Source organism: Sorex fumeus, unplaced genomic scaffold (assembly GCF_029834395.1).
Source record: "Sorex fumeus unplaced genomic scaffold, SorFum_2.1 ptg000024l, whole genome shotgun sequence".
Lineage (NCBI taxonomy): Eukaryota > Metazoa > Chordata > Mammalia > Eulipotyphla > Soricidae > Sorex > Sorex fumeus.
In genome coordinates, this window is record NW_026606081.1 from 4,588,320 (window position 1) to 4,602,064 (window position 13,745).

A 13,745-nucleotide genomic window follows, 5' to 3' on the forward strand; every position below is an offset into this window, starting at 1 on the left:
AACAATGCTGACATTAGGAACTGTCACTGTCACTGTCACTGTCCTTCCGTTGTTTATGGATTTGCTCGAGCAGGCCTAGTAACATCTCCATTGTGAGACTTGTTACTGTTTTTGGCGTATCGAATATGTCACTGGTAGCTTGCCAGGCTTTGCCGTGAGGGCAAGATAATTAGGAACAATGTCAGTTAATCATGGAATTGTCAGCAAATGTCAGGGAGGATGTGCTACTTGAATTAATCCTAGACCCATTTACTACTGTATAAAAATGCCAGACATCAATGTATTTATGATTCCATTTCCTAAGTGATGTTACTTTTATTTATTTATTTATTGATGCTACTTTTAAAAACAGGTTTGGTTGCTTCTTGAAAGACAGTGTTACAGGAACTCTGCCCAGAGTGTCACTGAAAAATGCAATTTCTGGACATTCTTTAAAGCAATGTGGCCATCAAATAAGTGGTAAGGTGTGGATTTTGGATGAACTGGAATGAATAGTGGGTTAGATTAGCTCGGATTTAAAGTCTTTGCTATGGGCTTCTGTTTTGGTATCTATGGTGGGAATGACTGGGCCACATCCATGGGTGCACAGGGGCTACTCTGGGCTCTATTCTCAGGGTTTACTCCTGGGGGTACTTGGGGGACCTTATAAGGTTCTGGAAGTGGAACTGGGGTATGAAACATTCAAGATGTTTCTTAAGCCTGTACGACTCTCCGCCCCCTATACTATGGACTTTTGGAAGGATGCACACAGAAAGATAAGCAAAATGGGGCTATATTCTAAGCATACCCTCTTCACTTTTTTTAAAAAAAATTGAATCACCACGAGCTTCACTTACAAAGCTTTCATGTTTGAATTTCAGTCATAGAATGATCGAACACCCATTCCTTCATTAGTGTACATTTTCCACCACCAATGTCCCCGCTATCCCCCGCTCCGTCCCACCCTCTCTCGTCCTACTCCTCCCCCTGCCTCTATGGCAGAAAGTTTCCCTCTTACTCTCTCTCTTCTTATGGTCATTCTGATTTTCAATACAGATACTGAAAGACCATCACGTTTGGTCCTCTACCTACTTTCAGCACACATCTCCCACCTCAAGTGACCCTTGCAATCATCACTGACTTAGTGATCCCTCTCTGTCCCAGCTAACTTCTCCCCCAGCACATAAGGCAGGCTTCCAACCATGGAGGACCCTCTTGATTTTTAACGTAACACACACTTAGGGCTAGGAAAATAGCTCAGTGGTAGAGCACGGACCTAGCATGTGCTGGGCCCCGGTTTGATGCCTGCCAAACAAAACAAAGTCACACTAACTACAAGCTCCACCCTCCCCCACAGCCTCTAGTAACAACAGCAAAACATTCAACCCGCCCTTAATCAGCCTCTATTAGTTATGAGCTTAGCATCACAGTGTGACTATTTGCAGAAAGTGAATACAGATGTAAACAATAGTCGTGGAGATTCCATGTAAGAACCAGGAAGAACAGAAAGTGTCTCCCTTCTTTTCCCTTAAAGGTAATTTTCAGATCAGTGGTTTTTAGTCATTCACAATCACAGGCGGTTTTGTCTTTCCTCCAGGAAATGTTTGGCAAGACCTAGAGACATTTTATTGTTTTCACAACCTAAGGGAAACCCCTGTAACAAAGATTTTCTAGTCCCAAATGACAATGAATATAGATTAAGACATCTTGTTTCATACTATTAAGTCCAAATTGCAGAGCTGGGCTTGTACACGTTGCTAAGAAGCAGAAGACAAAATCATGAAACATTTCTGCTTATATTTTGGGGAATTGTTACCAAACTGTATGTCATAATAATTTTTTAAACGAATATTGTACTTTTTCCTATATTCCTTAGTTACTGTTATATTTTCTCAGTCAGTCAGTCTTAGCTTGGTTTAATGTTCCCTTCTAACTTTGCCAAAGTATTTTAAAGTGAAAAACTATTCCCAGCCACGTAAAGTCTCAAAACTCAGGACAAATTTTAGTTTCGAGTATTTAAATGTATCCTCCTAACTTTCTACAAACCATAGAGGAGAGTTGAAATTCACAGGTGTTTCATCTTAGCTCAATCTATATCTTTTCACATGTGCGGTAGTGTTGCAAAGACTCCATTTTACAATCTGAATCTCTGTGCAAGTGAACCACTTCCCTGTCCACCTCGATAAGCTGTTTTGTCGCAAGTTTATTTATTCCGTCTCTCTCATTAAATCTATTTTTATGAATTCCTCAACAGTATCTTTCAGGAGTAGAAAAAGACATAAAATAGGTCCTAGTTTATACTGTTTCCTTTAATCAAGATTCTTACTAACAAGAGCTAAAAGGATATTACAGGGGTTAAGGTGGTTCCTTTGAATGCAGCTTATCCAGGTTTGATGCCTAGCATTGCGTGTAGTTCCCCTTTGGACTATCCTGGAGACCCATATGTGAAAAATCATGTAATTGGTAAGGGGGGAACCACACGAGACTAGGAGATCAACCAGTCTGATGGAGGCCACAGGAAGGAAACAGGGCCAGAAAGGGTGAAGAGTCAGAAAAACACTTCTTTAAAACATACTGGCATGTGTCTATTCAAGCAGGGTTTGAAAATGTAGTGGCATAATTTTTGCTCGAGTGGGCCCAGTAACGTCTCCATTGGAGACTTTGTTGTTACTGTGTCTGGCATATCGAATACTCTCGGAAGCTTGTCGGGCTCTCCGAGAGGGGCGGAGGAATCGAACTCGGGTTGGCCATGTTGGCTGCATGCAAGGCAGACGCCCTACCTGCTGTGGGATGGCCGAGTGGTCTAAGGCGCCAGACTCAAGTGGCATAATAAAAAATTATAAAAGTTATAATTAATGGAGAAGTTGCCCCAAATCATACTTCAAAAATACCCTGCCCAAATTTTTACCTGAAGATCTACTTCTAGAAGGAAACTGAATAAATTTGCTTTATCTACACAGCTTGTCACCGTGACATTTATCAAGGAATCGATATGCGAGGAATCAATTTTAATGTATCTAAAGTTGAAAGTGTTGAAGAATGTCAGAAAAGGTGCACCAATAACATTCTCTGCCAATTTTATACATACGCCACACGAGACTTTTACAATGAAAATTACCGGTGAGTTTCAGTGGTTCTTCTGATGCAATTTTTTAAGTTTCTACCTTTTTCCCAATTAAAACTAAATAAGGAATTTTAGCCTTCACAGCTCCATTTACTTACTCTAGTTTGGTGTCGATTTCCATTTGATCCATTTGATCCATTTGATCCACACACAAAGTAAAGTGCTTGAGGAGTGAGGATTTAGCTCTGTAGAACAGTCTTCCTACACATTTTCAATCTTACTTTCCCTCTGGTAGCACAGCGGGTAGGTGTTTGCCTTGCACGTGGTCGCCCGGGGTTTGAATCCTCTGTCCCTCTCGGAGAGACTGTCAAGCTACGGAGAGTATTCCGCCCCCATGGCAGAGCCTGGAAAACTCCGCGTGGCGTATTAGCTATGCCAAAAACAGTAACAACAAGTCTCACAATGGATATGGTGCTCGCTCAAGCAAATCGATGAATGGGAGGACAGTGCTACTTTCCCTCTAGAGGTAAAAGCTGTCTACTTAATATGATACTCTCCATGTAGCAATTTGTAAGTCTACAACTGTACTTCATGGTGTCTCACTAATTTGCTCGAGCGGGCCCAGTAACATCTCCATTGGAGACTTTGTTGTTACTGTGTCTGGCATATCGAATACGTCATGGGGAGCTTGCCAGGCTCTGCCGTGCGGGCGAGATACTCTCGGTAGCTTGCCGGGCTCTCCGAGAGGGGCGGAGGAATCGAACTCGGGTTGGCTGTGTTGGCTGCATGCAAGGCAAACGCCCTACCGCTGTGCTATTGCTCCAGCCAGTCTCACTAATAAAAATTAAAAAAAAAGAGAAACCAAAAAAATTATATATATGATAATCTATGAAAAAAAGCTGTCTACTACTTAAATAATAATAGAAAACTAACCCACCTGTTATCCAGGTAGTTTTTCTCAGTACTCTATTTTCTACTGGCCATGGAATGATTCAACCCTAAATGGAACACTGTATGTTCCATAATTTTTAGGAAGCAAAGTAACTTTCCTCCCCCCCCCTTCATTCAGGAACAAGTGCCTACTGAAATACAGCCCAGGAGGAACACCATCTAGTATAAAGAAGATAGACAATTTGGTATCTGGATTCTCACTGAAGTCCTGTGCACTCTCAGAAATTGGTAATTGGACGGCTGTTTCACAATGTGACTGTGAAGACTTGGTATTAATGAATAGCAATCCTGCTATTACTTTAATTTTTATATTGGGAGGTTGTGGAACCACAGTCAGCTGTGCTCTGGGTTTGTTCCTGGTTCTGGGTTCAGAGAATCATGCCTGGCAGCACTTGAGGAACCAAATGTGGTGCCAGGGATGCAACCTGGGTCTTCCCATGTGTAAGCCAAGTGCTGTACTGTACTGTATTTGCTGTACTGTCTCTCTGGACCATTCATTTTTCTTTTAAATATTGAGCAGAACTGAGTGGTAACGGGATTTTTCTTTGTAAAAAGTTTTATTAGTTCACTCTACTTTTAAATTGTTTGAATTCTTCACAACAGTGTGAAATACTATGTTGTACTTGCATTGTTGCTACACCATGTCCATTACCAGAATGTCAAAACCCTCACCATTCCTCCATTATTCCAAAATCTCTTCTCTCCCTCATTCACATCTTTCACGGTTCTATTGATCACATCTCAGGATTTGGTTCAATGGCGATTATCTAGTCCCTTGCTTTATTTCTTTATAGTCCAAATATATGAGAAATCATCTGGTGTTTGTCTTTTCATTTTAATTGATTTCAATCAGTACAACTTCCTCCAAGTCCATTCAAATGGCATCAAAATGCAAGGTTCTATCTTTTCTCATAGCTGGGTAATATACTATAGAGTATATGTAACACAATTCCTTTATCCACTCCTCTGTTGTTGTGTATCTTAGTGTTTCCAGATCTTTACTGTTATAAATATAGCTTCAATGAATATAGGTGTGTGCATCCCTTATAATTAAGGTTATTGTGTTCTTGGGGTAGTTGTTCAGGAACACAATCAGAGGCTCATATGGAAGCTCTATTACAAAAATTTTTTAAGTCTTCAAGCTGATTTCTAATGAACCATTCAACAGTAGCCCCATCAGCGGCAAGAGTTCCATTTTACCAGATCCCTGTTAACATTTAAATGTTTCTTAACCTTTTGGTATAGGTCATTCTTACCGGTGTGGAATGGTATCTCATTGCTCTGATTTGAGTTTTTCTGATAATCTGTGGTAATGGACATTTTTGCATATGACTCTTAGCCGTCTTTATAGAAGTGCTTATTAATCTCCTCTTCACATTTTTGATGGATTTTTTTGGTTGTTGTTGAACTTTAAGAGTGTTATTAAGAACTCTTAATATCTTGAATATTATTTCTTTGTCTGATAATGAAGTACTTATTTTTTAAAAAATTTAATCATCATTTCTTTCACAGTGCAAAAGATTTTTTGCTAAATATAGTCTCGTTTGTTTATTTCTGCTTTTTTCTTCTTTACCACTGTCTTCTTTATTAAGAGGTAATGCTATTTAAGACTCCTCTTAGGCTGAGATCTTGGAGTGTCCTGCCTATGGTTTTTCTTGAATTTTGTGGAAACAGGTTTGATATAAAATATTTAATCAACCTTTGTGTATGTTGTAAGATAGAAATCTAATTCAAAAAGAAAAATAAACAGGTCCATCTTTGATACTTCTTATTAATCTACTCTTTCCATTGCTATTCTAGTCATTTCTAGTAGTTCTGTCTCTAAGAATTTGTCCCTTTTTTTCAAGGTTATCTGATCTATGTGTGTACAATTATTCATAGTATTCCCTGAAATCCCTCTTATTTCCATAACATTTCTAATATCCCCATCAGTTTTGAAAGATAGTTTTGGCGGATTTAGAAATCTTGGTTGACAGCCTTTTCATTTGAACATTTTTTTCCTCTCATCTAGATACTTTATTTATTTTTTATTATTTTTTAAATTTTTATTAGTGAAACACCATGAGGTATAGTTATTTTTTGAATATATCATAGAACTGCTTCTGGCCTTGGAGGTATGAGAAATTAGTTGTTATTTTTATCTAGAGTGTGTTGTGTATAGCATGTCATTTTTCTCTTAAGATTCTCTTTTATTGTTCGTTCCATTTCAATTATATGTTCAGCTCTAAATCACTTTAAATATGTTTACCTGGAGTATCTCTCTCCTTTTGCAACTTCTTATTGTGTGCACATTGATAAGTGTTGAGGATTCTTACAGGTTTCTCAAACTCTGCTCATGTTTCTTTTGCATTAGTCTTTAAAAAAATATTTTCTAATTTGAATAATATAAATTTACCTCTCTTCAATTTTGGTAACATTTTCACCAACTCATACCTTCTATCGAATGAGTTCCTATATTTACTTTAAAACTAGTTTTTGCTCTTTTAAAACCCAGCCATTTTATGTCTTTTTAAAACACATTTTTTATTGATATTCTATCTTTGAAGACACATGATATGATGCATTTTCTTCAGTTCTCTGGATGTGATTTTCTTTGCTCCGTTGAGTATATTTAAAATAAAGTAGTCTTTGTGTAATATAGTAAATTCAAAATTTATTATACTCTATTTACTTTGTATAATAAATCTAAAATTAGTATTAGCTCAGCAATAACTTTATTGAATGCTTTTCTGTATATGGGCCATACCTTTTCTGTCATGACATATATTTATTGGCGTCAAAATAAGTGTACTTTTAAAAGAATCATGTTTTAAGGGCCAGAATGATTGTAGCATGGGTAGGGCACTTGCTTTGCACAGGATTAACCTGGGTTCTGTCCCTGGCACCCCACATGGTCCCCCAAGTACCACCAGGAGGGAGCTCTTAAAACAGAGCATAGCTGGTTGTGACCCCAAAACACACACGCTCACACACACACAGACACATACATACATATACTGTACATACATACATACATACATACATACATTGAGACTATGCAGGTTGGCATGGGATGGCACATTACTTCTCTCCAGCTCCCAGAGTTTGTAGTTTTTAGGAGGCATTTAATTGATTGAGGTCGAATTTCCTAGCCTACCCATATAAAAATATTGTCTTAGAGAATGTTCCTGCTTGAACCAAGTAACTGAATTAGGATTCTTTTCTCCTTTATTATTATAATTTTTCAAGCGTCCACAATTTTAATATAATGTATTATTAAAGTAAATAATATGACCACAAATAAAAATAAAAGTACAAATCAAGATCATTGAAAGATAATGGAAGCATACTTTTGTCCTGTTCTAATTTCAGTGAACACACAGAAATTTTGTGAGCTACATAATGTTTTTCTTAATATTCATTTATTAAAATCCTTTTATATGTTTAGAAAATACAATATAAAACCTCTCGTTCCCAAGGTTTGAATTCAATGTTAGGGAATAAGAGGAAAACATGAACACATGTTGAGTAACCAAAAAATTTTACACTAATAGGGGATGGATCTGGAAACATAGTTGAATAGGTTTATTTCTCTGATATTTATAAATCTGTCTTTTATAATGGTGACATAATTTTTCTCTCTTCTAAAACGCAAACATGTTTGGGAATATTTTCACAGACTTTGTTTAGTGCTTTATGTAACAATCAGCCATCATTTCCTTAGTTACAATGATTGTTGACTTAAAATGTATAATTCCACTATATGGAGGAAACGAAGAACTTTATTCTTCATAGTTAAAGGTAAGGACTATCCAGTAGTAGAAGCAAAACAGAGAGTTCTGTTTAATTGCTCTCCTATCCACACCAGCAAAACAGGCTCAGACTTACAGGCAGTTGCAAGGGTCACGTGGTTCTCAATAGAGTAAACAAAAAAATACATTTATCATTTAAAGTAAAGAAGCGCTTGTTTTAAGTGACAGATAGACACTTTCCCAGTACAACAGGAAACACAGTTTGAATGGGGGTATTCAACAGTACTGCAGTTTAGAAGTAAGGAAATCCAAACTAAGAGATAAAAAACCCATCATAAATTTTAAACCTTATTTATTTACTTTTGTTTTGAAACCACACTGTCTGTACTCAGGGATCATTCCTGACGGTGCTCAGAGGACGATCAAGTGCCGGGGATTGAACCCAAGTTGTCTGCAGGCCTGACCTGCTGTACCATTTTTCCAGTGCCCATCATAAGTTTTTTTTTAAGTGGACATAGAGCTCTTACCTATACAGGCTATCAAAGCATGAAAATCAAAACATAAATGGGCAAGAAATTGCAGGAACTTAATAGTTGACAATAGCTGTTTCATTTACTTTCTTTTGAATCAGCAAAATGAATACTATGTCATCTGCTCAAAGATATCTTCCTTCGGGGAATTTGCAGGTTGCCGAATGGATATCTTCCAACATCAAGCATTTTCAGATGTGGAAGTGGCGAGAGTTAGCACACCAGATGCTTTTGTGTGTCGGACAATTTGCACCTACCATACCAACTGCCTCTTTTTTACATTCTACACAAATAAATGGAGCACAGAGTCTCAGCGGTGAGTTTGGAGGTAGAGATTTAAAAGGTTTCTATTCTGTCATTTCTTCACTGTTTGAGTTTCTTTAAGTTTTGCTCACTTTTCTCAGAGGCTTGAAGCCTGAGTACTTTTTATGCCAGGTGCAGATTAGTTAAGAGATTAGCAGGGTTTTTTTTCTCTACCCGTCTCCTCAGATGTGCTTAAATGTGCCATTGAATCAAGAAAACAACAACCATGAAAACAAAGAACCTGACACCTTTTATACTAATCTTAGTTCTGAATTGGCTCCAAGTACAAACCACTTAATGACATCATATTCTTTAGCTCAGTGTTTCTTACTCCTGTTTCAGAAACAAGAGGCCTGTTTATCCTGATCAGGATTTCAGTTCAACCCTCAGATAATCCACCCCATTTTGTATATACAGATAGATCTATGAAAAGGGTATATATTATACAATAGCATCACTAGCGTAAATCCCAGGAAATTTTTCTTTTCTTCCCCTCCCCACCTTTTTTTGTTTGTTTGTTTAATTAGAAGGTAGAACCTTACCATTCTTCTCTTTTCAACTTTTATTCCCAGGGAGATGTGGCTTGATTTACATGTAATTGCTGTAATCTATTAGAGTCATGTAGTCTACTTTGAAGCTACTTTGTCTCAGCAAAATAAAATTTTCAGAAGAGCTTTTTTTTTCTATCTGAGATTCTCTTGTTTTCTATTAATGTAGTTTTCTTTCTTCTCTTCCTTCATTTTTAAATAGAAATGTTTGTTCCCTTAAGACGTCCAGAAGTGGGACCCCAAGCACTCCTACTTCTCAGGAAAACACCATATCTGGATATAGCCTTTTAACCTGCAAAAAAACTTTGCCTGGTAATGTTATTCGGTAAAAATATTACCCAAAAATGCGAAAAAATTTGACTTCATAGATAATGGTAATGAAACAAAATCACTGTTGCACAAACTTGTAAGAATATGATTTAATTATATGTGTATGTGTGTGTGTGTGTATAATTGCTACAGAACCCTGCCATTCCAAAATTTACTCAGGACTTCATTTTGAAGGGGAAGAATTGAATGTGACCTTTGTAAAAGGAACAGATGTTTGCCAAGAGACTTGTACAAAGACGATTCGCTGTCAGTTTTTTACTTACTCCTTACTCCCAGAGGACTGTAGAGGAGAGAAGTTAGTGAAAATTTATTTATTTTAAAGACAGTTGGCAAAAAATTTTCACAAATGTGCGCCCATCAGTGAAGGTTCAACCTTTATACTTATTTTATTCAGGTGTAAGTGTTCCCTACGATTATCTCCCAATGGTTCACCGACAAGAATTACGTCTGGGAGCCAAATACGCTCTGGATATTCTTTGAGGTTATGCAAAAGTGGAGACTCCTCTAGTAAGTAAACTTCAATTATTCATTTTACTTTAAAGGCATGCCTGTTGTTTTACTAGATTGTTTAGTCTTCTATGGAATTGCATGTGTTGTTTTCCTTTTCTGAAGAGAGGGCTGGAGCAATAGCACAGCGGGTAGGGCGTTTGCCTTGCAAGTGGCCGACCTGGGTTTGATTCCTCCATTCCTCTCGGAGGGCCCGGAAAGCTATAGAGAGTATCCCACCCACACAGCAGAGCCTGGCAAGCTCCCTGTGGCGTATTAGATATGCCAAAAACAGTAACAACAAGTTTCACAATGGAAACGTTACTGGTGCCCGCTTGAGCAAATCGATGAATGAGTGCTTACTGAAGAGGACTGAGTCATCTCCAATCCCAACCATTCACTTGATCTCTCTCTTTCATAGTCTGCACTACAAAGACAAGTGCACGCATTGTTGGAGGAACTGACTCTTCTTGGGGAGAGTGGCCATGGCAGGTTAGTCTGCAAGTGAAGCTATCAGGACGCAGTCATGTGTGCGGCGGATCCATCATTGCAAGACAGTGGATCCTGACAGCTGCCCACTGCTTTGATGAGTAAGTATCAGGAGCAGCTTGCCTTGCCTTTTGTCTTGAATCATAGTATTTCTCAGTCATCCAGGCCAGAAAGATAGTCCAGCGGAGGGGGCAGTCACTTTTCATATCTGACTCAGGTTCAAATCCCAGCACTACATATAGTCCTCTGAAATTCCTCAAGAGCACAGAGCCAGAAATAAGCCCTGAACACTTCCAAGTATGGCCCCCAAACCAAACAACAACAGCAAAATCCTCAGCCCTCCTTGCCAGTCTCTTAATAGTAATTCTTGTCATCAAAGGCATTTTAAAACATGACAAAACCTAACAGGTCTCAAATAATCAGCAGGGCTGCACGCTGATCAGCCTGACCCTTTGGAAAGAGTGGTATGTTTTCAGGGTCCAGTGATCCCCAGGAGATGTCATTTCTGCTTTTAGAAACTTTAAGCTGGGGGCCAGAGAGATAGCACAGTGGGTAAGGCACTTACCTGTTTTGCATGCAGCCAACCCAGATTAGATCATCAGCACCCTGTATGGTCCCCCAATCCCTCCAGGGGTGATCCCTGAGTGCAGAACCATGAGTAAGCCCTGAGCTCCACCACGTGAAGCCCTCCCAGTTTTGTTTTTAAATAGAAAACTTTAAAATGTCCCTCTACCATGCTGCTAACATCTCCACACACCACTCACCAAATGTATCATTCTTCAAAAGCTTATTTTTCAGGAGGAACATGAAATTACCCTTTCATCTCTGACCCACAAACATACAGAAGAGTCAAAAAAAAAAGAGATGATTTACTTCTTACCATGAACCAGTCCTCCTGGACCTTGTTTGCATATTATTCACATACTGAGTTTGTGTTTTTTTTTTAATATTCCACAAATGAGTGCAATTATTCTATGTTTATTCCTCTCCCTCTGATTTCACTCAACATGATACTCTCCATGTCCATCCATCCAAGGGGGAGGAGGAGTGCAGGTAGGAGAGAGAATGGACCACCATGACAATGGTAGTTGGAAATGATCACTCTGGACACAGAGTGTTGAAAAGAGGAAAGTGATATGCATGATACCCTTTCAATAACAGTATTGCAGACCACTGTGACTAAAAGGAAGATAAGAGGGGGGAGGGTAGAGGGAGGGAGGGAGGAAGGAAGGAGAGGAATGTGTCTGCCGTAGAGGCAGGCTATGGGGATAGCGTTGGGGAGGAGGCAGGCAGGAGGGAGACTGGGGACATTGGCAGTGGGAAATGTGCACTGGTGAAGGGATGGGTGTTGGAACACTGTATGACTGAGACTCCATCATGGACAACTTTGTAACTATATCTCATGGTGATTTAATTAGAAAAGAGACGAAATTGAGATCATTTACACCTATATCTATTTCAATGAAATAATATGAAAAGAATATTTATAATATTATTATATAAATATAATAACATTTATAAATATAATAACATTTATAATAATAATAATACGAAAGGAATAAATCTTTTCTTTTTTTGTGTGTATTCTTTTTGGGGGGGATATAAAGTTCTGTATAGATCTATTAGCCCTCTCTCTTCTATGTCTTCCTTCAGAGCCATTGTTTCCTTGCTGAGTTTTTTTTTTTCCTCTTTTTATTAGTGAAACACCATGAGGTACAGTTATAGGCTTACAAATTTTGTGCTTGGGTTTCAGTTATACAATGATCAAGTGCCCATCCCTCCACCAGTGCCCGTCATCCATCACCACGGGTCCCAGCATCCCCCCACCCCCCAACCCCCCCCCGTCCCATCCTGCCTCTGTGGCAGGGTATTCCCCCTTGTTCTCTCTCTCTTCTTTTGGGTACTGTGTTTTGCAAGAGAGGCATTGAGTGGCAATCATGTTTGGTCTATAGACTACTTTTAGCATGCTTCTCCCACCCTGGGAGGGTCCTCACAACACCCTTCATTTGGTGCTCTCTTCTCTATCTGAGCTTGAAAGGAATAAATCTTTTCTAAATAAAGATTTCATATAGTAGCATTTGCTCTATAGACTTTGTGGACAGAATGGGCCATAAGTCATACCTCTGTCACTTATTAAAGATGCCAATGACTGTGGTTGGTTTCTACATTTTTCTCTGCTTACTTTTATATTTATAACATTTTATGATTTATATGCCATTAGAAGAATAATGTAAAATATTTAAATTCATACCTAGAATATTTTCAAAGGTATTTTTGAATAAAAAGGTAAAGGCCCTCCCGTTGATCGTCGATTTGCTCGAGCGGGCCCAGTAACGTCTCCATTGGAGACTTTGTTGTTACTGTGTCTGGCATATCGAATACTCTCAGTAGCTTGCCGGGCTCTCCGAGAGGGGCGGAGGAATCGAACTCGGGTCGGCCATGTTGGCCGCTTGGAAGGCGAACGCCCTACCCGCAGTGCTATAGAAATAGTAGAGTGGTTAAAATACTTTCCTAGGGGCTGAAGAGGGGGGTAAGGGACTGGCCTTGAATGCTATTAATCCCAGTTCAATCTCTAGCATCTCATTTGGTCCCAAATGTTGATTTATTATGATTTATTCCTGGACACAAAGTCAGGAGTAAGTCCTGAGCACACCTGTGTAGGCCCCAAACCCCCTTGATATGAAAAGTATATTAATATTCCCTAAATTTAAAAAAATCACTCACAAAATATATCCTTGTGATCTCTACCTATAAGAACTAGGTCCACATAGCTTTGTACCAGTTTCAGACAGGATCAAAGCTACTCTGCTATTCTGTCACAGGGCTACATCTGGGCAGAACAAGGCCCACAGTTGTCACCGCTTAGCCCTCTGCTGCACATGGCATTGCTAAGGGGAGCCTTTCCTTATGATAGGGAATAACATGTCATTTTCCCTAAATGCACCCCAATTGGGGACTAACAATTTTCGTTCTTTCCTTTTTCACCTTCATTGAACTATACTTGACATGTAGCGTAGTATAAGGTTGGTAGAGAATCTGATGTAATGATTTGACATGTTTTATATTGTACAAAGTGATTTCTACAGTAATATTAATTAACAAATTCATCACCTTTCATAGTTGCAAAAGTGTGTGTGTGGCTGGAACTTTCAAGATAATACTTAGCAGTTTTTATATATACCCAGAAGTCATAGAGTATGACCTGAGTCATAGAGTAGTTTCATTTTTAATTATTTGAAAAATATCCAGACTATTTTTCATAGAGACCATATCAATTTAAGAATTTTTATTCCTGAAAACTGTGTGAATTTATAAGAAACAAGAAGAATGAAAA

The 13,745-nt window shown here is 38.6% G+C and overlaps 1 protein-coding gene across 2 annotated transcripts in view; it reads left to right on the forward strand.

The window, feature by feature from the left end:
* KLKB1 (kallikrein B1) overlaps window positions 1–13,745 on the forward strand; it is a 28,450-nt gene that overhangs the window by 9,313 nt on the left and 5,392 nt on the right. The window contains exons 4-11 of one of the 2 annotated variants that reach the window (XM_056114189.1): window positions 353–459; window positions 2,940–3,099; window positions 4,113–4,222; window positions 8,412–8,571; window positions 9,309–9,418; window positions 9,569–9,731; window positions 9,831–9,943; window positions 10,344–10,512. In XM_056114189.1, the coding sequence (XP_055970164.1) occupies window positions 353–459; window positions 2,940–3,099; window positions 4,113–4,222; window positions 8,412–8,571; window positions 9,309–9,418; window positions 9,569–9,731; window positions 9,831–9,943; window positions 10,344–10,512 (1,092 nt within the window). The remainder of the gene's footprint in view (window positions 1–352; window positions 460–2,939; window positions 3,100–4,112; window positions 4,223–8,411; window positions 8,572–9,308; window positions 9,419–9,568; window positions 9,732–9,830; window positions 9,944–10,343; window positions 10,513–13,745) is intronic. The other variant, XM_056114190.1, reaches the window with a different exon arrangement.